Source organism: Carcharodon carcharias, chromosome 19 (genome assembly GCF_017639515.1).
Source record: "Carcharodon carcharias isolate sCarCar2 chromosome 19, sCarCar2.pri, whole genome shotgun sequence".
Taxonomy (NCBI): Eukaryota; Metazoa; Chordata; class Chondrichthyes; order Lamniformes; family Lamnidae; genus Carcharodon; species Carcharodon carcharias.
Genome location: NC_054485.1, coordinates 58,931,627 through 58,955,009, shown reverse-complemented (window position 1 = coordinate 58,955,009; position 23,383 = coordinate 58,931,627). Strand labels below are relative to the sequence as shown.

Below are 23,383 nucleotides of genomic sequence, written 5' to 3'. Positions count from 1 at the left end.
AGTCACAGCCGAAGCCCCAGCCCCAGCCCCAGTCAGAGCCCCAGCTCCAGCCCCAGTCACAGCAGCAGCCCCAACCCCAGCCTCAGTCACAGCCACAGATGCGGCCCCAGTCACAGTCACAGACCCAATCACAGCCCCATTCACAACCACAGCTCCAATCACAGCCCCAGTCACAGCCCAAGCACCAGCCCCAGCCCCGGGCAAAGCCGCAGCCCCAGTCACAGCCCCAGCCCCAGTCTCAGCCACAGCCCCAGCCCCAGGCACAGCCTCAGTCACAGCCCCAACCCCAGTCACAGCCACAGCCCCAGTCACTGCCCCAGCCCCAGCCCCAGTCACAGCCCCAATCACTGCCCCAGCCCCAGTCACAGCCTCAGTCACAGCCCCAACCCCAGTCACAGCCACAGCCCCAGTCACTGCCCCAGCCCCAGCCCCAGTCACAGCCCCAATCACAGCCACAGCCCCAGTCACTGCCCCAGCCCCAGCCCCAGTCACAGCCCCAGCCCCAGCCTCAGTCACAGCCCCAACCCCAGTTACAGCCCCAACCCCAGTCACAGCCACAGCCCCAGTCACTGCCCCAGCCGCAGCCCCAGCCCCAGTCACAGCCCCAGTCACAATCCCAGTCCCAGCCCCAGCCCCAGTCACAAGCACCGCCACAGCCCCAGTCACAGCCAAAGCCCCAGTCCCAGCTGCAGCCCCAGTCAGAGCTCCAGCCCCAGTAACAGCAGCAGCCCCAACCCCAGTCACAACCCCAGATCCAGCACCAGCCCCAGTCTCAGGCCCAGTCAAGGCACCAGTCCCAGACACAGCCCCAGTCACAGCCCCAGTCACAGCCCCAGCAACAATCGCAGCCCCAGTCACAGCAACATCCCCCAGCCCCAGCCCCAGGCACAGCCCCAGCCCCAGTCTCAGCCACAGCTCCAGCCCCAAGCACAGCCTCAGCCCCAGCCCCAACCCCAGTCACAGCCGCAGACACAGCCCCAGTCCTAGTCACAGCCCTAGTCACATCCCCAGTCATAGGCCAGTCCAGCCGCAGCCCCAGTCACAGCCGCAGTCACAATCCCAGTCCCAGCCCCAGCCCCAGTCTCAAGCACAGCCACAGTCACAGTCAGAGCCCCAATCACAGCCCCAGTCACTGCCCAGACCCAGCCCCAGTCACATCCCCAGTCACTGTCCCAGCCCCAACCCCAGTCACTGCCCCAGCCCCAGTCCCAATCCCAATCACAGCCCCTATCACAGCCCCAGCCCCAGTCACAGCCCCAGTAACAGCAGCAGCCCCAACCACAGCCTCAGTCAGAGCCGCAGACACGGCCCCAGTCCTAGTCACAGCCCCAGTCACAGCCCCAGTCACAGCCGAAGCCCCAGCCCCAGCCCCAGTCACAGCCCCAGTCACAGCCCCAGTCACAGCCCCAACCCCAGTCACAGCCACAGCCCCAGTCACTGCCCCAGCCCACAGCCCCAGTCACTGCCCCAGCCCCAGCCCCATTCACAGCCCCAGCCCCAACCCCAGTCACTGCCCCAGCCCCAGTCCCAATCCCAATCACAGCCCCTGTCACAGCCCCAGCCCCAGTCACAGCCCCAGTAACAGCCCCAGTCACAGCAGCAGCCCCAACCCCAGCCTCATTCAGAGCCGCAGACACGGCCCCAGTCCTAGTCACAGCCCTAGTCACATCCCCAGTCATAGGCCCAGTCCAGCCGCAGCCCCAGTCACAGCCGCAGTCACAATCCCAGTCCAGCCCCAGCCCCAGTCACAAGCACAGTCACAGTCACAGCCCCAATCACAGCCCCATTCACAGCCACAGTCCCAGTCACAGCCACAGTCACAATCCCAGTCCAGCGCCAGCCCCAGTCACAAGCACAGTCACAGTCACAGCCCCAATCACAGCCCCAGTCACCTGCCCCAGTCACAGCCACAGCCCCAGCCCCAGCCCTAGCCCCAGCCACAGTCCCAGCCACTGCCCCAGCACCAGTCACCATCTCAGGCCCACTCAAGGCACCAGCCCCAGACACAGCCCCAGTCACAGCCCCAGCAACAATCGCAGCCCCAGTCACAGCCGAAGACCCATCCCCAGCCCCAGTCACAGCCCCAGTCACAGCCACAGCCCCAGTCCCAGTCAGTGCCCGACCCCAAGCCACAGCCCCAGTCCCAGCCACAGTCCCAGCCACAGCCCCAGCCCCAGTCACAGTCTCAGTCACAGCAACAGGCCCAGTCACAGCCCCAGTCACAGCCCCAGCCCCAGACACAGCCCCAGCACCAGTCACTGCCCAAGCCCCAGTCACTGCCCCAGCCCCATCCCCAGTCACAGCCACAGCCCCAGCCCCAGACACAGCCCCAGCCCCAGACACAGCCCCAGCCCCAGTCACTGCCCCAGTCCCAGTCACAGCCTCAGTCACAGCCCCAACCGCAGTCACAGCCACAGCCCCAGTCCCAACCCCAATCACAGCCCCAGTCACAGCCCCAGTCACAGCCCCAGTCACTGCCCCAGTCACTGCCCCAGTCACTGCCCCAGTCACAGCCCCAGTCACAGCAGCAGCCCCAACCCCAGACTCAGTCACAGCCGCAGACATGGCCCCAGTCCTAGTCACAGCCCCAGTCATAGGCCCAGTCCAGCCCGAGCCCCAGTCACAAGCACCGCCACAGTCACAATCACAGCCCCAATCACAGTCCCATCACAGCAACAGCACCAGTCATAGCCCCAGTCACAGCCAAAGCCCCAGTCCCAGCCCCAGTCACAGCCACAGCCTCAGCCACAGTCAGAGCTCCAGCCCCAGTCACAGCAGCAGCCCCAACCCCAGTCACAGCCCCAGCCCCAGCTCCAGCCCCAGTCACAGTTGCAGCCCCAGCCCCAGCCCCTCTCACAGCCTGAGCTCCAGCCCCAGACACAGCCACAGCCCCAGCACCAGTCACTGACCAAGCCCCAGTCACTGCCCCAGCCCCATCCCCAGTCACAGCAACAGCCCCAGCCCCTGACACAGCCCCAGCCCCACTCGCTTATCCAGCCCCAGACACAGCCCCAGCCCCAGCCCCAGACACATCACCAGCCCCAGTCACTGTCCTAGCCCCAGTCACAGCCTCAGACACAGCCCCAACCCCAGTCACAGCCACAGCCCCAGTCACTGCCCCAGACCCAGCCCAAGTCACAGCCCCAGCCCCAACCCGAGTCACTGCTCCAGCCCCAGTCCCAATCCCAATCACAGCCCCAGTCACAGCCCCAGTCCCTGCCCCTGTCACAGCCCCAGTAACAGCCCCAGTCACAGCAGCAGCCCCAACCCCAGCCTCAGTCACAGCCGCAGACACAGCCCCAGTCCTAGTCACAGCCCCGGTCACATCCCCAGTCATAGGCCCAGTCCAGCCGCAGCCCCAGTCACAGCCGCAGTCACAATCCCAGTCCAGCCCCAGCCCCAGTCACAAGCACCGCCACAGTCACAGTCACAGCCCCAGCCCCAGTCACTGCCCCAGCCCCAGCCCCAGCTCTAGTCACAGCCTCAACTGCAGCCCCAGGCCCAGCACCAGTCACAGCGCCAGTCACAGCCCCAATCACAGCCCCAGTCACAGCCCCAGTCACAGCCGAATCCTCAACCCCAGCCCTAGTCACAGCCCCAGTCACAGCCACAGCCTCAGCCACAGTCACTGCCCCAGCCCCAGCCCCAGCCCTAGTCACAGCCTCAGCCCCAGCCCCAGGCCCAGCACCAGTCACAGCGCCAGCCCCAGCCCCAGACCCAGCCGCCGTCACATCCCTAGCCCCAGACACAGCCCCAACCCCAGCCCCAGTCACTGCCCCAGCCCCAGCTGCAGTCACAGCCTCAGCCCCTGACAGCCCCAGCCCCAGCCGCTTATCCAGCCCCAGACACAGCCCCAGCCCCAGCCCCAGTCACTGCCCCAGTCACTGCCCCAGCCCCAGACACAGCCCAAGCCCCAGTCACAGCCCCAGCCCCAACCCCAGTCACTGCCCCAGCCCCAGTCCCAATCCCAATCACAGCCCCTATCACAGCCCCAGCCCCAGTCACAGCCCCAGTAACAGCCCCAGTCACAGCAGCAGCCCCAACGCCAGCCTCAGTCAGAGCCGCAGACATGGCCCCAGTCCTAGTCATAGCCCTAGTCACATCCCCAGTCATAGGCCCAGTCCAGCCGCAGCCTCAGGCACAAGCACAGCCACAGTCACAGCCAAAGCCCCAGTCCCAGCCCCAGCCCCAGCCCCAGCCGCAGTCAGAGCTCCAGCCCCAGTCACAGCAGCAGCCCCAACCCCAGTCACAGCCCCAGCCCCAGCTCCAGCCCCAGTCACAGTTGCAGCCCCAGCCCCAGCCCCTCTCACAGACTGAGCTCCAGCCCCAGACACAGCCCCAGCCTCAGACACAGCCCCAGCACCAGTCACTGACCAAGCCCCAGTCACTGCCCCAGCCCCACCCCAGTCACAGCCACAGCCCCAGCCCCTGACACAGCCCCAGCCCCAGTCGCTTATCCAGCCCCAGACACAGCCCCAGCCCCAGTCACTGTCCTAGCCCCAGTCACAGCCTCAGTCACAGCCCCAACCCCAGTCACAGCCACAGCCCCAGTCACTGCCCCAGCCCCAGCCCCAGTCACAGCCCCAGTCACTGCCCCAGACCCAGCCCCAGTCACAGCCCCAGCCCCAACCCCAGTCACTGCCCCAGCCCCTGTCCCAATCCCAATCACAGCCCCAGTCACAGCCCCAGTCCCTGCCCCTGTCACAGACCCAGTAACAGACCCAGTCACAGCCGCAGACATGGCCCCAGTCCTAGTCACAGCCCCAGTCACATCCCAAGTCATAGGCCCAGTCCAGCCTCAGCCCCAGTCACAGCCCCAATCACAGCCCCATCACAGCTACAGCACCAATCACAGCCCCAGTCCCAGACGAATCCCCAGTCCCAGCCCCATCCCCAGTCAGAGCTCCAGCCCCAGTCACAGCAGCAGCCCCAACCCCAGTCACAACCCCAGTCACAGCCCCAGTCACAGCCCCAGTCACTGCCCCAGTCACTGCCCCAGTCACAGCCCCACTAACAGCCCCAGTCACAGCAGCAGCCCCAACCCCAGCCTCAGTCACAGCCGCAGACATGGCCCCAGCCCCAGCCCCATTCACAGCCCCAGCCCCAGCCCCAGTCACTGCCCCAGCCCCAGTCCCAATCCCAATCACAGCCCCTGTCACAGCCCCAGCCCCAGTCACAGCCCCAGTAACAGCACCAGTCACAGCAGCAGCCCCAACCCCAGCCTCAGTCAGAGCTACAGACACGGCACCAGTCCTAGTCACAGCCCCAGTCATATCCCCAGTCATAGGCCAGTCCAGCCGCAGCCCCAGTCACAGCCGCAGTCACAATCCCAGTCCAGCCCCAGCCCCAGTCACTAGCACCGCCACAGTCACAGTCACAGCCCCAATCACAGCCCCATCACAGCCACAGCACTGATAATAGCCCCAGTCACAGCCAAAGCCCCAGTCCCAGACCCAGCCCCAGTCAGAGCTCCAGCCCCAGTCACAGCAGCAGCCTCAACCCCAGTCACAACCCCAGCTCCAGCTCCAGCCCCAGTCTCAGGCCCAGTCAAGGCACCAGCCCCAGACACAGACCCAGTCCCAGCCCCAGCCCCAGTCAAAAGCACAGCCACAGAAACAGTCACAGCCCCAATCACAGCCCCAGTCCCAGCCGCAGCCCCAGTCAGAGCCCCAACCCCAGTCACAACCTCAGCTCAGCTCCAGCCCCAGTCTCAGGCCCAGTAAAGGCACCAGGCCCAGACACAGCCCCAGCAACAATCGCAGCCACAGTCACAGCAACATCCCCCAGCCCCAGCCCCAGGCACAGCCCCAGCCCCAGTCTCAGCCACAGCTCCAGCCCCAAGCACAGCCTCAGCCCCAAGCACAGCCCCAGCCCCAGCCCCAGCCCCAGCCCCAGTCACATCCCTAGCCCCAGACACAGCCCAACCCCAGCCCCAGTCACTGCCCCAGCCCCAGCCGCAGTCACAGCCTCAGCCACAGCCCCTGACACAGCCCCAGCCCCAGTCACTGCCCCAGCCCCAGTCACAGCCTCAGTCACAGCCCCAGCCCGAGTCACAGCCCCAGTCACAGCCCCAGCCCCAGCCTCAGTCACAGCCCCAACCCCAGTCACAGCCCCAACCCCAGTCACAGCCACAGCCCCAGTCACTGCCCCAGCCGCAGCCCCAGCCCCAGTCACAGCCCCAGTCACAATCCCAGTCCCAGCCCCAGCCCCAGTCACAAGCACCGCCACAGTCACAGTCACAGCCCCAATCACAGCCCCATCACAGCTACAGCACCAATCACAGCCCCAGTCACAGCCAAATCCCCAGTCCCAGCCCCATCCCCAGTCAGAGCTCCAGCCCCAGTCACAGCAGCAGCCCCAACCCCAGTCACAACCCCAGCTCCAGCTCCAGCCCCAGTCTCAGGCCCAGTCAAGGCACCAGCCCCACACAGACCCAGTCACAGCCCCAGCAACAATCGCAGCCCCAGTCACAGCCGAAGCCCCAGCCCCAGCCCCAGCCCCAGTCAGAGCTCCAGCCCCAGTCACAGTTGCAGCCCCAGCCCCAGCCCGTCTCACAGCCTCAGCTCCAGCCGCAGACACAGCCCCAGTCCCAGTCACAGCCCCAGCACCAGTCATTGCCCCAGTCACAGCCACAGCACCAATCACCGCCCCAGTCACAGCCACAGCACCAATCACAGCCCCAGTCACAGCCGAAGCCCAAGCCCCAGCCCCAGTCACAGCCCCAGCCCCTGTCTCAGCCACAGCTCCAGCCCCAGGCACAGCCTCAACCCCAAGCACAGCCCCAGCCCCAGACACAGCACCAGTCACAGCCCCAGCCCCAGTCTTAGCCACAGCTCCAGGCCCTGCCCCAGCCGCAGTCACATCCCTAGCCCCAGACACAGCCCCAGCCCCAGACACAGCCCCAGTCACTGCCCCAGTCTGAGTCTCAGCCACAGCTCCAGCCCCAGGCACAGCCTCAGCCCCAAGCACAGCCCCAGCCCCAAACACAGCCCCAGTCACAGCCTCAGCCCCAAGCACAGCCCCAGCCCCAGCCCCTGCCCCAGCCCCAGTCACATCCCTAGCCCCAGACACAGCCCCAGCCCCAGCCCCAGTCACTGCTCCAGTCACAGCCGCAGTCACAGCCTCAGCCCCAGCCCCTGTCACAGCCCCAGCCCCAGCCGCTTATCCAACCCCAAGACACAGCCCCAGACCCAGACACAGACCCAGCCCCAGTCACTGCCCCAGCCCCAGTCACAGCCTCAGTCACAGCACCAACCCCAGTCACAGCCACAGCCCCAGTCACTGCCCCAGCCCCAGCCCCAGTCCCAGTCACAGCCCCAGCCCCAGTCACAGCCCCAGTCACTGCCCCAGCCCCAGCCCCATTCACAGCCCCAGCCCCAGCCCCAGTCACTGCCCCAGCCCCAGTCCCAATCCCAATCACAGCCCCTGTCACAGCCCCAGCCCCAGTCACAGCCCCAGTAACAGCACCAGTCACAGCAGCAGCCCCAACCCCAGCCTCAGTCAGAGCCGCAGACACGGCACCAGTCCTAGTCACAGCCCCAGTCATATCCCCAGTCATAGGCCAGTCCAGCCGCAGCCCCAGTCACAGCCGCAGTCACAATCCCAGTCCAGCCCCAGCCCCAGTCACAAGCACCGCCACAGTCACAGTCACAGCCCCAATCACAGCCCCATCACAGCCACAGCACTGATCATAGCCCCAGTCACAGCCAAAGCCCCAGTCCCAGACCCAGCCCCAGTCAGAGCTCCAGCCCCAGTCACAGCAGCAGCCTCAACCCCAGTCACAACCCCAGCTCCAGCTCCAGCCCCAGTCTCAGGCCCAGTCAAGGCACCAGCCCCAGACACAGACCCAGTCCCAGCCCCAGCCCCAGTCAAAAGCACAGCCACAGAAACAGTCACAGCCCCAATCACAGCCCCAGTCCCAGCCGCAGCCCCAGTCAGAGCCCCAACCCCAGTCACAACCTCAGCTCCAGCTCCAGCCCCAGTCTCAGGCCCAGTAAAGGCACCAGGCCCAGACACAGCCCCAGCAACAATCGCAGCCACAGTCACAGCAACAAGCCCCAGCCCCAGCCCCAGGCACAGCCCCAGCCCCAGTCTCAGCCACAGCTCCAGCCCCAAACACAGCCTCAGCCCCAAGCACAGCCCCAGCCCCAGCCCCAGCCCCAGCCCCAGTCACATCCCTAGCCCCAGACACAGCCCAACCCCAGCCCCAGTCACTGCCCCAGCCCCAGCCTGCAGTCACAGCCTCAGCCACAGCCCCTGACACAGCCCCAGCCCCAGTCACTGCCCCAGCCCCAGTCACAGCCTCAGTCACAGCCCCAACCCCAGTCACAGCCACAGCCCCAGTCACTGCCCCAGCCCCAGCCCGAGTCACAGCCCCAGTCACAGCCCCAGCCCCAGCCTCAGTCACAGCCCCAACCCCAGTCACAGCCCCAACCCCAGTCACAGCCACAGCCCCAGTCACTGCCCCAGCCGCAGCCCCAGCCCCAGTCACAGCCCCAGTCACAATCCCAGTCCCAGCCCCAGCCCCAGTCACAAGCACCGCCACAGTCACAGTCACAGCCCCAATCACAGCCCCATCACAGCTACAGCACCAATCACAGCCCCAGTCACAGCCAAAGCCCCAGTCCCAGCTGCAGCCCCAGTCAGAGCTCCAGCCCCAGTAACAGCAGCAGCCCCAACCCCAGTCACAACCCCAGCTCCAGCTCCATCCCCAGTCTCAGGCCCAGTCAAGGCACCAGGCCCAGACACAGCCCCAGTCACAGCCCCAGTCACAGCCCCAGCAACAATCGCAGCCCCAGTCACAGCAACATCCCCCAGCCCCAGCCCCAGGCACAGCCCCAGCCCCAGTCACAGCCCCAACCCCAGTCTCAGCCACAGCTCCAGCCCCAAGCACAGCCTCAGCCCCAAGCACAGCCCCAGCCCCAGCCCCAACCCCAGTCACAGCCGCAGACACAGCCCCAGTCCTAGTCACAGCCCTAGTCACATCCCCAGTCATAGGCCCAGTCCAGCCGCAGCCCCAGTCACAGCCGCAGTCACAATCCCAGTCCAGCCCCAGCCCCAGTCACAAGCACCGCCACAGTCACAGTCAGAGCCCCAATCACAGCCCCATCACAGCCACAGCACCAATCACAGCCCCAGTCACAGCCAAAGCCCCAGTCCCAGCCGCAGCCCCAGTCAGAGCTCCAGCCCCAGTCGCAGCAGCAGCGCCAACCCCAGTCACAACCCCAGCTCCAGCTCCAGCCCCAGTCTCAGGCCCTGTCAAGGCACCAGCCCCTGACACAGCCTCAGTCACAGCCCCAGGCTGAGCCCCATTCACAGCCACAGCCCCAGCCCCAGGCACAGCCCCAGCCCCAGTCAAAGCCCCAGCCCCAGCCCCAGGCAAAGCCCCAGCCCCAGTCACAGCCCCAGCCCCAGTCTCAGCCACAGCTCCAGCCCCAGCCCCAGGCACAGCCTCAGCCCCAAGCACAGCCCCAGCCCCAGCCCCAACCCCAGCCCCAGTCACAGCCCCAGCCACAGTCACAACTCCAGCCCCAGTCTCACGCCCTGTCAAGGCACCAGCCCCACACAGACCCAGTCACAGCCCCAGTCACAGCCCCAGCAACAATCGCAGCCCCAGTCACAGCAACATCCCCCAGCCCCTGCCCCAGTCACAGCCCCAGTCACAGCCCCAGTCACAGCCGAAGCCCCAGCCCCAGCCCCAGACACAGCCCCAGTCACAGCCCCAGTCACAGCCCCAGCCCCACTCACAGCCATAGCCCCAGACCCAGTCACAGCCTCAGCCCCACTCACAGCCCTAGCCCCAGCCACAGTCCCAGCCCCAGCCCCAGGCACTGACCCAGCCCCAGTCACAGCCCCAGTAACAGCCCCAGTCACAGCAGCAGCCCCAACCCCAGCCTCAGGCAGAGCCACAGACACGGCCCCAGTCCTAGTCACAGCCCTAGTCACATCCCCAGTCATAGGCCCAGTCCAGCCGCAGCCTCAGTAACAGCCGCAGTCACAATCCCAGTCCGAGCCCCAGCCCCAGTCACAAGCACCGCCACAGTCACAGTCACAGCCCCAATCACAGCCCCATCACAGCTACAGCACCAATCACAGCCCCAGTCACAGCCGAAGCCCCAGTCCCAGCCGCAGCCCCAGTCAGAGCACCAGACCCAGTCACAGCAGCAGCCTCAACCCCAGTCACAGCCCCAGTCACAGCCGAATCCTCAACCCCAGCCCCAGTCACAGCCCCATCACAGCCACAGCACCAATCATAGCCCCAGTCACAGCCAAAGCCCCAGTCCCAGCCCCAGCCCCAGTCAGAGCTCCAGCCCCAGTCACAGTTGCAGCCCCAGCCCCAGCCCGTCTCACAGCCTCAGCTCCAGCCGCAGACACAGCCCCAGTCCCAGTCACAGCCCCAGCTCCTGCTCCAGCCCCAGTCTCAGGCCCAGTCAAGGCAACAGGCCCAGACACAGCCCCAGTCACAGCCCCAGCAACAATCGCAGCCACAGTCACAGCCCCAGCCCCAGTCTCAGCCACAGCTCCAGCCCCAAGCACAGCCTCAGCCCCAAGCACAGCCCCAGCCCCAGCCCCAACCCCAGCCTCAGTCACAGCCGCAGACACAGCCCCAGTCCTAGTCACAGCCCTAGTCACATCCCCAGTCATAGGCCCAGTCCAGCCGCAGCCCCAGTCACAGCCGCAGTCACAATCCCAGTCCCAGCCCCAGCCCCAGTCTCAAGCACAGCCACAGTCACAGTCAGAGCCCCAATCACAGCCCCATCACAGCCACAGCACCAATCACAGCCCCAGTCACAGCCAAAGCCCCAGTCCCAGCGCAGCCCCAGTCAGAGCTCCAGCCCCAGTCACAGCAGCAGCCCGAAACCCCAGTCACAACCCCAGCTCCAGCTCCAGCCCCAGTCTCAGGCCCAGTCAAGGCACCAGGCCCAGACACAGCCCCAGTCACATCCCCAGCAACAATCGCAGCCCCAGTCACAGCAACATCCCCCAGCCCCTGCCCCAGGCACAGCCCCAGCCCCAGGCACAGCCCCAGCCCCAGGTCCAGTCACAGCCCCAGCCCCAGCCCCAGACCCAGCCGCCGTCACATCCCTAGCCCCAGACACAGCCCCAACCCCAGCCCCAGTCACTGCCCCAGCCCCAGCTGCAGTCACAGCCTCAGCCCCTGACACAGCCCCAGCCCCAGCCGCTTATCCAGCCCCAGACACAGCCCCAGCCCCAGCCCCAGTCACTGCCCCAGTCACTGCCCCAGCCCCAGCCCCAGCCCAAGCCCCAGTCACAGCCCCAGCCCCAACCCCAGTCACTGCCCCAGCCCCAGTCCCAATCCCAATCACAGCCCCTATCACAGCCCCAGCCCCAGTCACAGCCCCAGTAACAGCCCCATTCACAGCAGCAGCCCCAACGCCAGCCTCAGTCAGAGCCGCAGACACGGCCCCAGTCCTAGTCATAGCCCTAGTCACATCCCCAGTCATAGGCCCAGTCCAGCCGCAGCCTCAGGCACAAGCACAGCCACAGTCACAGCCAAAGCCCCAGTCCCAGCCCCAGCCCCAGCCCCAGCCGCAGTCAGAGCTCCAGCCCCAGTCACAGCAGCAGCCCCAACCCCAGTCACAGCCCCAGCCCCAGCTCCAGCCCCAGTCACAGTTGCAGCCCCAGCCCCAGCCCCTCTCACAGACTGAGCTCCAGCCCCAGACACAGCCCCAGCCTCAGACACAGCCCCAGCACCAGTCACTGACCAAGCCCCAGTCACTGCCCCAGCCCCACCCCAGTCACAGCCACAGCCCCAGCCCCTGACACAGCCCCAGCCCCAGTCGCTTATCCAGCCCCAGACACAGCCCCAGCCCCAGTCACTGTCCTAGCCCCAGTCACAGCCTCAGTCACAGCCCCAACCCCAGTCACAGCCACAGCCCCAGTCACTGCCCCAGCCCCAGCCCCAGTCACAGCCCCAGTCACTGCCCCAGACCCAGCCCCAGTCACAGCCCCAGCCCCAACCCCAGTCACTGCCCCAGCCCCTGTCCCAATCCCAATCACAGCCCCAGTCACAGCCCCAGTCCCTGCCCCTGTCACAGACCCAGTAACAGACCCAGTCACAGCCGCAGACATGGCCCCAGTCCTAGTCACAGCCCCAGTCACATCCCAAGTCATAGGCCCAGTCCAGCCTCAGCCCCAGTCACAGCCCCAATCACAGCCCCATCACAGCTACAGCACCAATCACAGCCCCAGTCCCAGACGAATCCCCAGTCCCAGCCCCATCCCCAGTCAGAGCTCCAGCCCCAGTCACAGCAGCAGCCCCAACCCCAGTCACAACCCCAGTCACAGCCCCAGTCACAGCCCCAGTCACTGCCCCAGTCACTGCCCCAGTCACAGCCCCACTAACAGCCCCAGTCACAGCAGCAGCCCCAACCCCAGCCTCAGTCACAGCCGCAGACATGGCCCCAGCCCCAGCCCCATTCACAGCCCCAGCCCCAGCCCCAGTCACTGCCCCAGCCCCAGTCCCAATCCCAATCACAGCCCCTGTCACAGCCCCAGCCCCAGTCACAGCCCCAGTAACAGCACCAGTCACAGCAGCAGCCCCAACCCCAGCCTCAGTCAGAGCTACAGACACGGCACCAGTCCTAGTCACAGCCCCAGTCATATCCCCAGTCATAGGCCAGTCCAGCCGCAGCCCCAGTCACAGCCGCAGTCACAATCCCAGTCCAGCCCCAGCCCCAGTCACTAGCACCGCCACAGTCACAGTCACAGCCCCAATCACAGCCCCATCACAGCCACAGCACTGATAATAGCCCCAGTCACAGCCAAAGCCCCAGTCCCAGACCCAGCCCCAGTCAGAGCTCCAGCCCCAGTCACAGCAGCAGCCTCAACCCCAGTCACAACCCCAGCTCCAGCTCCAGCCCCAGTCTCAGGCCCAGTCAAGGCACCAGCCCCAGACACAGACCCAGTCCCAGCCCCAGCCCCAGTCAAAAGCACAGCCACAGAAACAGTCACAGCCCCAATCACAGCCCCAGTCCCAGCCGCAGCCCCAGTCAGAGCCCCAACCCCAGTCACAACCTCAGCTCAGCTCCAGCCCCAGTCTCAGGCCCAGTAAAGGCACCAGGCCCAGACACAGCCCCAGCAACAATCGCAGCCACAGTCACAGCAACATCCCCCAGCCCCAGCCCCAGGCACAGCCCCAGCCCCAGTCTCAGCCACAGCTCCAGCCCCAAGCACAGCCTCAGCCCCAAGCACAGCCCCAGCCCCAGCCCCAGCCCCAGCCCCAGTCACATCCCTAGCCCCAGACACAGCCCAACCCCAGCCCCAGTCACTGCCCCAGCCCCAGCCGCAGTCACAGCCTCAGCCACAGCCCCTGACACAGCCCCAGCCCCAGTCACTGCCCCAGCCCCAGTCACAGCCTCAGTCACAGCCCCAGCCCGAGTCACAGCCCCAGTCACAGCCCCAGCCCCAGCCTCAGTCACAGCCCCAACCCCAGTCACAGCCCCAACCCCAGTCACAGCCACAGCCCCAGTCACTGCCCCAGCCGCAGCCCCAGCCCCAGTCACAGCCCCAGTCACAATCCCAGTCCCAGCCCCAGCCCCAGTCACAAGCACCGCCACAGTCACAGTCACAGCCCCAATCACAGCCCCATCACAGCTACAGCACCAATCACAGCCCCAGTCACAGCCAAAGCCCCAGTCCCAGCTGCAGCCCCAGTCAGAGCTCCAGCCCCAGTAACAGCAGCAGCCCCAACCCCAGTCACAACCCCAGCTCCAGCTCCATCCCCAGTCTCAGGCCCAGTCAAGGCACCAGGCCCAGACACAGCCCCAGTCACAGCCCCAGTCACAGCTCCAGCAACAATCGCAGCCCCAGTCACAGCAACATCCCCCAGCCCCAGCCCCAGGCACAGCCCCAGCCCCAGTCACAGCCCCAACCCCAGTCTCAGCCACAGCTCCAGCCCCAAGCACAGCCTCAGCCCCAAGCACAGCCCCAGCCCCAGCCCCAACCCCAGTCACAGCCGCAGACACAGCCCCAGTCCTAGTCACAGCCCTAGTCACATCCCCAGTCATAGGCCCAGTCCAGCCGCAGCCCCAGTCACAGCCGCAGTCACAATCCCAGTCCAGCCCCAGCCCCAGTCACAAGCACCGCCACAGTCACAGTCAGAGCCCCAATCACAGCCCCATCACAGCCACAGCACCAATCACAGCCCCAGTCACAGCCAAAGCCCCAGTCCCAGCCGCAGCCCCAGTCAGAGCTCCAGCCCCAGTCGCAGCAGCAGCGCCAACCCCAGTCACAACCCCAGCTCCAGCTCCAGCCCCAGTCTCAGGCCCTGTCAAGGCACCAGCCCCTGACACAGCCTCAGTCACAGCCCCAGGCTGAGCCCCATTCACAGCCACAGCCCCAGCCCCAGGCACAGCCCCAGCCCCAGTCAAAGCCCCAGCCCCAGCCCCAGGCAAAGCCCCAGCCCCAGTCACAGCCCCAGCCCCAGTCTCAGCCACAGCTCCAGCCCCAGCCCCAGGCACAGCCTCAGCCCCAAGCACAGCCCCAGCCCCAGCCCCAACCCCAGCCCCAGTCACAGCCCCAGCCACAGTCACAACTCCAGCCCCAGTCTCACGCCCAGTCAAGGCACCAGCCCCACACAGACCCAGTCACAGCCCCAGTCACAGCCCCAGCAACAATCGCAGCCCCAGTCACAGCAACATCCCCCAGCCCCTGCCCCAGTCACAGCCCCAGTCACAGCCCCAGTCACAGCCGAAGCCCCAGCCCCAGCCCCAGTCACAGCCCCAGTCACAGCCCCAGTCACAGCCCCAGCCCGACTCACAGCCATAGCCCCACTCACAGCCATAGCCCCAGACCAGTCACAGCCTCAGCCCCACTCACAGCCCTAGCCCCAGCCACAGTCCCAGCCCCAGCCCCAGGCACTGACCCAGCCCCAGTCACGGCCCCAGTCACAGCCTCAGTCACAGCAACAGGCCCCAGCCCCAGACCCAGGTACAGCCCCAGCCCCACTCACAGCCCTAGCCTCAGCCACAGTCCCTGCCCCAGCCCCTCTCACAGCCTCAGCTCCAGCCCCAGACACAGCCCCAGCCCCAGTCACAGCCCCAGCCCCAGTCATTGCCCCAGTCACAGCCACAGCACCAATCACCGCCCCAGTCACAGCCCCAGCACCAGTCATTGCCCCAGACACAGCCCCAGCCCCAGTCACAGCCCCAGCACCAGTCATTGCCCCAGTCACAGCCACAGCACCAATCACAGCCCCAGTCACAGCCGAAGCCCCAGCCCCAGCCCCAGTCAGAGCCCCAGCTCCAGCCCCAGTCACAGCAGCAGCCCCAACCCCAGCCTCAGTCACAGCCACAGATGCGGCCCCAGTCACAGTCACAGACCCAATCACAGCCCCATTCACAACCACAGCTCCAATCACAGCCCCAGTCACAGCCCAAGCACCAGCCCCAGCCCCGGGCAAAGCCGCAGCCCCAGTCACAGCCCCAGCCCCAGTCTCAGCCACAGCCCCAGCCCCAGGCACAGCCTCAGTCACAGCCCCAACCCCAGTCACAGCCACAACCCCAGTCACTGCCCCAGCCCCAGCCCCAGTCACAGCCCCAATCACTGCCCCAGCCCCAGTCACAGCCTCAGTCACAGCCCCAACCCCAGTCACAGCCACAGCCCCAGTCACTGCCCCAGCCCCAGCCCCAGTCACAGCCCCAATCACAGCCACAGCCCCAGTCACTGCCCCAGCCCCAGCCCCAGTCACAGCCCCAGCCCCAGCCTCAGTCACAGCCCCAACCCCAGTTACAGCCCCAACCCCAGTCACAGCCACAGCCCCAGTCACTGCCCCAGCCGCAGCCCCAGCCCCAGTCACAGCCCCAGTCACAATCCCAGTCCCAGCCCCAGCCCCAGTCACAAGCACCGCCACAGCCCCAGTCACAGCCAAAGCCCCAGTCCCAGCTGCAGCCCCAGTCAGAGCTCCAGCCCCAGTAACAGCAGCAGCCCCAACCCCAGTCACAACCCCAGATCCAGCTCCAGCCCCAGTCTCAGGCCCAGTCAAGGCACCAGGCCCAGACACAGCCCCAGTCACAGCCCCAGTCACAGCCCCAGCAACAATCGCAGCCCCAGTCACAGCAACATCCCCCAGCCCCAGCCCCAGGCACAGCCCCAGCCCCAGCCCCAGTCTCAGCCACAGCTCCAGCCCCAAGCACAGCCTCAGCCCCAGCCCCAACCCCAGTCACAGCCGCAGACACAGCCCCAGTCCTAGTCACAGCCCTAGTCACATCCCCAGTCATAGGCCAGTCCAGCCGCAGCCCCAGTCACAGCCGCAGTCACAATCCCAGTCCCAGCCCCAGCCCCAGTCTCAAGCACAGCCACAGTCACAGTCAGAGCCCCAATCACAGCCCCAGTCACTGCCCAGACCCAGCCCCAGTCACATCCCCAGTCACTGTCCCAGCCCCAACCCCAGTCACTGCCCCAGCCCCAGTCCCAATCCCAATCACAGCCCCTATCACAGCCCCAGCCCCAGTCACAGCCCCAGTAACAGCAGCAGCCCCAACCACAGCCTCAGTCAGAGCCGCAGACACGGCCCCAGTCCTAGTCACAGCCCCAGTCACAGCCCCAGTCACAGCCGAAGCCCCAGCCCCAGCCCCAGTCACAGCCCCAGTCACAGCCCCAGTCACAGCCCCAACCCCAGTCACAGCCACAGCCCCAGTCACTGCCCCAGCCCACAGCCCCAGTCACTGCCCCAGCCCCAGCCCCATTCACAGCCCCAGCCCCAACCCCAGTCACTGCCCCAGCCCCAGTCCCAATCCCAATCACAGCCCCTGTCACAGCCCCAGCCCCAGTCACAGCCCCAGTAACAGCCCCAGTCACAGCAGCAGCCCCAACCCCAGCCTCATTCAGAGCCGCAGACACGGCCCCAGTCCTAGTCACAGCCCTAGTCACATCCCCAGTCATAGGCCCAGTCCAGCCGCAGCCCCAGTCACAGCCGCAGTCACAATCCCAGTCCAGCCCCAGCCCCAGTCACAAGCACAGTCACAGTCACAGCCCCAATCACAGCCCCATTCACAGCCACAGTCCCAGTCACAGCCACAGTCACAATCCCAGTCCAGCGCCAGCCCCAGTCACAAGCACAGTCACAGTCACAGCCCCAATCACAGCCCCAGTCACCTGCCCCAGTCACAGCCACAGCCCCAGCCCCAGCCCTAGCCCCAGCCACAGTCCCAGCCACTGCCCCAGCACCAGTCACCATCTCAGGCCCACTCAAGGCACCAGCCCCAGACACAGCCCCAGTCACAGCCCCAGCAACAATCGCAGCCCCAGTCACAGCCGAAGACCCATCCCCAGCCCCAGTCACAGCCCCAGTCACAGCCACAGCCCCAGTCCCAGTCAGTGCCCGACCCCAAGCCACAGCCCCAGTCCCAGCCACAGTCCCAGCCACAGCCCCAGCCCCAGTCACAGTCTCAGTCACAGCAACAGGCCCAGTCACAGCCCCAGTCACAGCCCCAGCCCCAGACACAGCCCCAGCACCAGTCACTGCCCAAGCCCCAGTCACTGCCCCAGCCCCATCCCCAGTCACAGCCACAGCCCCAGCCCCAGACACAGCCCCAGCCCCAGACACAGCCCCAGCCCCAGTCACTGCCCCAGTCCCAGTCACAGCCTCAGTCACAGCCCCAACCGCAGTCACAGCCACAGCCCCAGTCCCAACCCCAATCACAGCCCCAGTCACAGCCCCAGTCACAGCCCCAGTCACTGCCCCAGTCACTGCCCCAGTCACTGCCCCAGTCACAGCCCCAGTCACAGCAGCAGCCCCAACCCCAGACTCAGTCACAGCCGCAGACATGGCCCCAGTCCTAGTCACAGCCCCAGTCATAGGCCCAGTCCAGCCCGAGCCCCAGTCACAAGCACCGCCACAGTCACAATCACAGCCCCAATCACAGTCCCATCACAGCAACAGCACCAGTCATAGCCCCAGTCACAGCCAAAGCCCCAGTCCCAGCCCCAGTCACAGCCACAGCCTCAGCCACAGTCAGAGCTCCAGCCCCAGTCACAGCAGCAGCCCCAACCCCAGTCACAGCCCCAGCCCCAGCTCCAGCCCCAGTCACAGTTGCAGCCCCAGCCCCAGCCCCTCTCACAGCCTGAGCTCCAGCCCCAGACACAGCCACAGCCCCAGCACCAGTCACTGACCAAGCCCCAGTCACTGCCCCAGCCCCATCCACAGTCACAGCAACAGCCCCAGCCCCTGACACAGCCCCAGCCCCACTCGCTTATCCAGCCCCAGACACAGCCCCAGCCCCAGCCCCAGACACATCACCAGCCCCAGTCACTGTCCTAGCCCCAGTCACAGCCTCAGACACAGCCCCAACCCCAGTCACAGCCACAGCCCCAGTCACTGCCCCAGACCCAGCCCAAGTCACAGCCCCAGCCCCAACCCGAGTCACTGCTCCAGCCCCAGTCCCAATCCCAATCACAGCCCCAGTCACAGCCCCAGTCCCTGCCCCTGTCACAGCCCCAGTAACAGCCCCAGTCACAGCAGCAGCCCCAACCCCAGCCTCAGTCACAGCCGCAGACACAGCCCCAGTCCTAGTCACAGCCCCGGTCACATCCCCAGTCATAGGCCCAGTCCAGCCGCAGCCCCAGTCACAGCCGCAGTCACAATCCCAGTCCAGCCCCAGCCCCAGTCACAAGCACCGCCACAGTCACAGTCACAGCCCCAGCCCCAGTCACTGCCCCAGCCCCAGCCCCAGCTCTAGTCACAGCCTCAACTGCAGCCCCAGGCCCAGCACCAGTCACAGCGCCAGTCACAGCCCCAATCACAGCCCCAGTCACAGCCCCAGTCACAGCCGAATCCTCAACCCCAGCCCTAGTCACAGCCCCAGTCACAGCCACAGCCTCAGCCACAGTCACTGCCCCAGCCCCAGCCCCAGCCCTAGTCACAGCCTCAGCCCCAGCCCCAGGCCCAGCACCAGTCACAGCGCCAGTCACAGCCCCAATCACAGCCCCAGTCACAGCCCCAGTCACAGCCGAATCCTCAACCCCAGCCCCAGTCACAGCCCCAGTCACAGCCACAGCCTCAGCCACAGTCACTGCCCCAGCCCCAGCCCCAGCCCTAGTCACAGCCTCAGCCCCAGCCCCAGGCCCAGCACCAGTCACAGCGCCAGTCACAGCCCCAATCACAGCCCCATCACAGCCACAGCACCAATCATAGCCCCAGTCACAGCCAAAGCCCCAGTCCCAGCCCCAGCCCCAGCCCCAGTCACAGCCCCAGCCCCAGCCCGTCTCACAGCCTCAGCTCCAGCCGCAGACACAGCCCCAGTCCCAGTCACAGCCCCAGCCCCAGTCATTGCCCCAGTCACAGCCACAGCACCAATCACCGCCCCAGTCACAGCCCCAGCACCAGTCATTGCCCCAGTCACAGCCACAGCACAAATCACAGCCCCAGTCACAGCCGAAGCCCCAGCCCCAGCCCCAGTCAGAGCCCCAGCTCCAGCCCCAGTCACAGCAGCAGCCCCAACCCCAGCCTCAGTCACAGCCGCAGATGCGGCCCCAGTCACAGTCACAGCCCCAATCACAGCCCCATTCACAACCACAGCACCAATCACAGCCCCAGTCACAGCCCAAGCACCAGCCCCAGCCCCGGGCAAAGCCGCAGCCCCAGTCACAGTCCCAGCCCCAGTCTCAGCTACAGCTCCAGCCCCAGGCACAGCCTCAGCCCCAACCCCAGCCTCAGTCAGAGCCGCAGACACGGCCCCAGTCCTAGTCACAGCCCTAGTCACATACCCAGTCATAGGCCCAGTCCAGCCGCAGCCCCAGTCACAGCCGCAGTCACAATCCCAGTCCCAGCCCCAGCCCCAGTCAAAAGCACAGCCACAGTCACAGTCACAGCCCCAATCACAGCCCCATCACAGCTACAGCACCAATCACAGCCCCAGTCACAGCCAAAGCCCCAGTCCCAGCCGCAGCCCCAGTCAGAGCTCCAGCCCCAGTCACAGCAGCAGCCCCAACCCCAGTCACAACCCCAGCTCCAGCTCCAGCCCCAGTCTCAGGCCCAGTCACAGCCCCAGCAACATTCGCAGCCACAGTCACAGCAACATCCCCCAGCCCCAGCCCCAGGCACAGCCCCAGCCCCAGTCACAGCCCCAACCCCAGTCTCAGCCACAGCTCCAGCCCCAAGCACAGCCTCAGCCCCAAGCATAGCCCCAGGCCCAGCCCCAGCCCCAGCCCCAGTCACATCCCTAGCCCCAGACAGAGCCCCAACCCCAGCCCCAGTCACTGCCCCAGCCCCAGCCGCATTCACAGCCTCAGCCCCAGACCCTGACACAGCCCCAGCCCCAGAGCCAGCCCCAGTCACTGCCCCAGCCCCAGTCACAGCCTCAGTCACAGCCCCAACCCCAGTCACAGCCACAGCCCCAGTCACTGCCCCAGCCCCAGCCCCAGTCACAGCCCCAGCCCCAGCCTCAGTCACAGCCCCAATCACAGCCACAGCCCCAGTCACTGCCCCAGCCCCAGCCCCAGTCACAGCCCCAGCCCCAGCCTCAGTCACAGCCCCAACCCCAGTCACAGCCCCAACCCCAGTCACAGCCACAGCCCCAGTCACTGCCCCAGCCGCAGCCCCAGCCCCAGTCACAGCCCCAGTCACAATCCCAGTCCCAGCCCCAGCCCCAGTCACAAGCACCTCCACAGTCACAGTCACAGCCCCAATCACAGCCCCATCACAGCTACAGCACCAATCACAGCCCCAGTCACAGCCAAAGCCCCAGTTCCAGCTGCAGCCCCAGTCAGAGCTCCTGCCCCAGTAACAGCAGCAGCCCCAACCCCAGTCACAACCCCAGATCCAGCTCCAGCCCCAGTCTCAGGCCCAGTCAAGGCACCAGGCCCAGACACAGCCCCAGTCACAGCCCCAGTCACAGCCCCAGCAACAATCGCAGCCCCAGTCACAGCAACATCCCCCAGCCCCAGCCCCAGGCACAGCCCCAGCCCCAGCCCCAGTCTCAGCCACAGCTCCAGCCCCAAGCACAGCCTCAGCCCCAGCCCCAACCCCAGTCACAGCCGCAGACACAGCCCCAGTCCTAGTCACAGCCCTAGTCACATCCCCAGTCATAGGCCAGTCCAGCCGCAGCCCCAGTCACAGCCGCAGTCACAATCCCAGTCCCAGCCCCAGCCCCAGTCTCAAGCACAGCCACAGTCACAGTCAGAGCCCCAATCACAGCCCCAGTCACTGCCCAGACCCAGCCCCAGTCACATCCCCAGTCACTGCCCCAGCCCCAACCCCAGTCACTGCCCCAGCCCCAGTCCCAATCCCAATCACAGCCCCTATCACAGCCCCAGCCCCAGTCACAGCCCCAGTAACAGCAGCAGCCCCAACCACAGCCTCAGTCAGAGCCGCAGACACGGCCCCAGTCCTAGTCACAGCCCCAGTCACAGCCCCAGTCACAGCCGAAGCCCCAGCCCCAGCCCCAGTCACAGCCCCAGTCACAGCCCCAGTCACAGCCCCAACCCCAGTCACAGCCACAGCCCCAGTCACTGCCCCAGCCCCAGCCCCAGCCCCAGTCACAGCCCCAGTCACTGCCCCAGCCCCAGCCCCATTCACAGCCCCAGCCCCAACCCCAGTCACTGCCCCAGCCCCAGTCCCAATCCCAATCACAGCCCCTGTCACAGCCCCAGCCCCAGTCACAGCCCCAGTAACAGCCCCAGTCACAGCAGCAGCCCCAACCCCAGCCTCAGTCAGAGCCGCAGACACGGCCCCAGTCCTAGTCACAGCCCTAGTCACATCCCCAGTCATAGGCCCAGTCCAGCCGCAGCCCCAGTCACAGCCGCAGTCACAATCCCAGTCCAGCCCCAGCCCCAGTCACAAGCACAGTCACAGTCACAGCCCCAATCACAGCCCCATTCACAGCCACAGTCCCAGTCACAGCCACAGTCACAATCCCAGTCCAGCGCCAGCCCCAGTCACAAGCACAGTCACAGTCACAGCCCCAATCACAGCCCCAGTCACCTGCCCCAGTCACAGCCACAGCCCCAGCCCCAGCCCTAGCCCCAGCCACAGTCCCAGCCACTGCCCCAGCACCAGTCACCATCTCAGGCCCACTCAAGGCACCAGCCCCAGACACAGCCCCAGTCACAGCCCCAGCAACAATCGCAGCCCCAGTCACAGCCGAAGACCCATCCCCAGCCCCAGTCACAGCCCCAGTCACAGCCACAGCCCCAGTCCCAATCCCAATCACAGCCCCTGTCACAGCCCCAGCCCCAGTCACAGCCCCAGTAACAGCCCCAGTCACAGCAGCAGCCCCAACCCCAGCCTCAGTCAGAGCCGCAGACACGGCCCCAGTCCTAGTCACAGCCCTAGTCACATCCCCAGTCATAGGCCCAGTCCAGCCGCAGCCCCAGTCACAGCCGCAGTCACAATCCCAGTCCAGCCCCAGCCCCAGTCACAAGCACAGTCACAGTCACAGCCCCAATCACAGCCCCATTCACAGCCACAGTCCCAGTCACAGCCACAGTCACAATCCCAGTCCAGCGCCAGCCCCAGTCACAAGCACAGTCACAGTCACAGCCCCAATCACAGCCCCAGTCACCTGCCCCAGTCACAGCCACAGCCCCAGCCCCAGCCCTAGCCCCAGCCACAGTCCCAGCCACTGCCCCAGCACCAGTCACCATCTCAGGCCCACTCAAGGCACCAGCCCCAGACACAGCCCCAGTCACAGCCCCAGCCACAATCGCAGCCCCAGTCACAGCCGAAGACCCATCCCCAGCCCCAGTCACAGCCCCAGTCACAGCCACAGCCCCAGTCCCAGTCAGTGCCCGACCCCAAGCCACAGCCCCAGTCCCAGCCACAGTCCCAGCCACAGCCCCAGCCCCAGTCACAGTCTCAGTCACAGCAACAGGCCCAGTCACAGCCCCAGTCACAGCCCCAGCCCCAGACACAGCCCCAGCACCAGTCACTGCCCAAGCCCCAGTCACTGCCCCAGCCCCATCCCCAGTCACAGCCACAGCCCCAGCCCCAGACACAGCCCCAGCCCCAGACACAGCCCCAGCCCCAGTCACTGCCCCAGTCCCAGTCACAGCCTCAGTCACAGCCCCAACCGCAGTCACAGCCACAGCCCCAGTCCCAACCCCAATCACAGCCCCAGTCACAGCCCCAGTCACAGCCCCAGTCACTGCCCCAGTCACTGCCCCAGTCACTGCCCCAGTCACAGCCCCAGTCACAGCAGCAGCCCCAACCCCAGACTCAGTCACAGCCGCAGACATGGCCCCAGTCCTAGTCACAGCCCCAGTCATAGGCCCAGTCCAGCCCGAGCCCCAGTCACAAGCACCGCCACAGTCACAATCACAGCCCCAATCACAGTCCCATCACAGCCAAAGCCCCAGTCCCAGCCCCAGTCACAGCCACAGCCTCAGCCACAGTCAGAGCTCCAGCCCCAGTCACAGCAGCAGC

The 23,383-nt window shown here is 66.2% G+C and overlaps 1 protein-coding gene and 1 pseudogene across 1 annotated transcript; both read left to right on the top strand.

Moving 5' to 3' along the window:
* Positions 1–4,444: 4,444 nt before the first annotated feature.
* LOC121291193 lies at positions 4,445–8,932 on the top strand (annotated as a pseudogene).
* A 2,110-nt stretch (positions 8,933–11,042) lies between these two features.
* On the top strand, positions 11,043–23,019 carry LOC121291192 (cell surface glycoprotein 1-like; the record flags this gene model as incomplete). The annotated part of the gene is given in 13 exon segments (XM_041212282.1): positions 11,043–11,308; positions 11,763–11,986; positions 12,274–12,287; positions 13,171–13,256; positions 13,406–13,570; positions 14,360–14,568; positions 14,934–15,049; positions 16,521–16,684; positions 17,284–17,600; positions 20,037–20,239; positions 20,366–20,550; positions 21,358–21,671; positions 22,622–23,019. Coding segments are annotated over 13 exon segments (2,661 nt in total), but the record flags the coding sequence as incomplete, so codon positions are not given.
* Between the last annotated feature and the right edge of the window lie 364 nt (positions 23,020–23,383).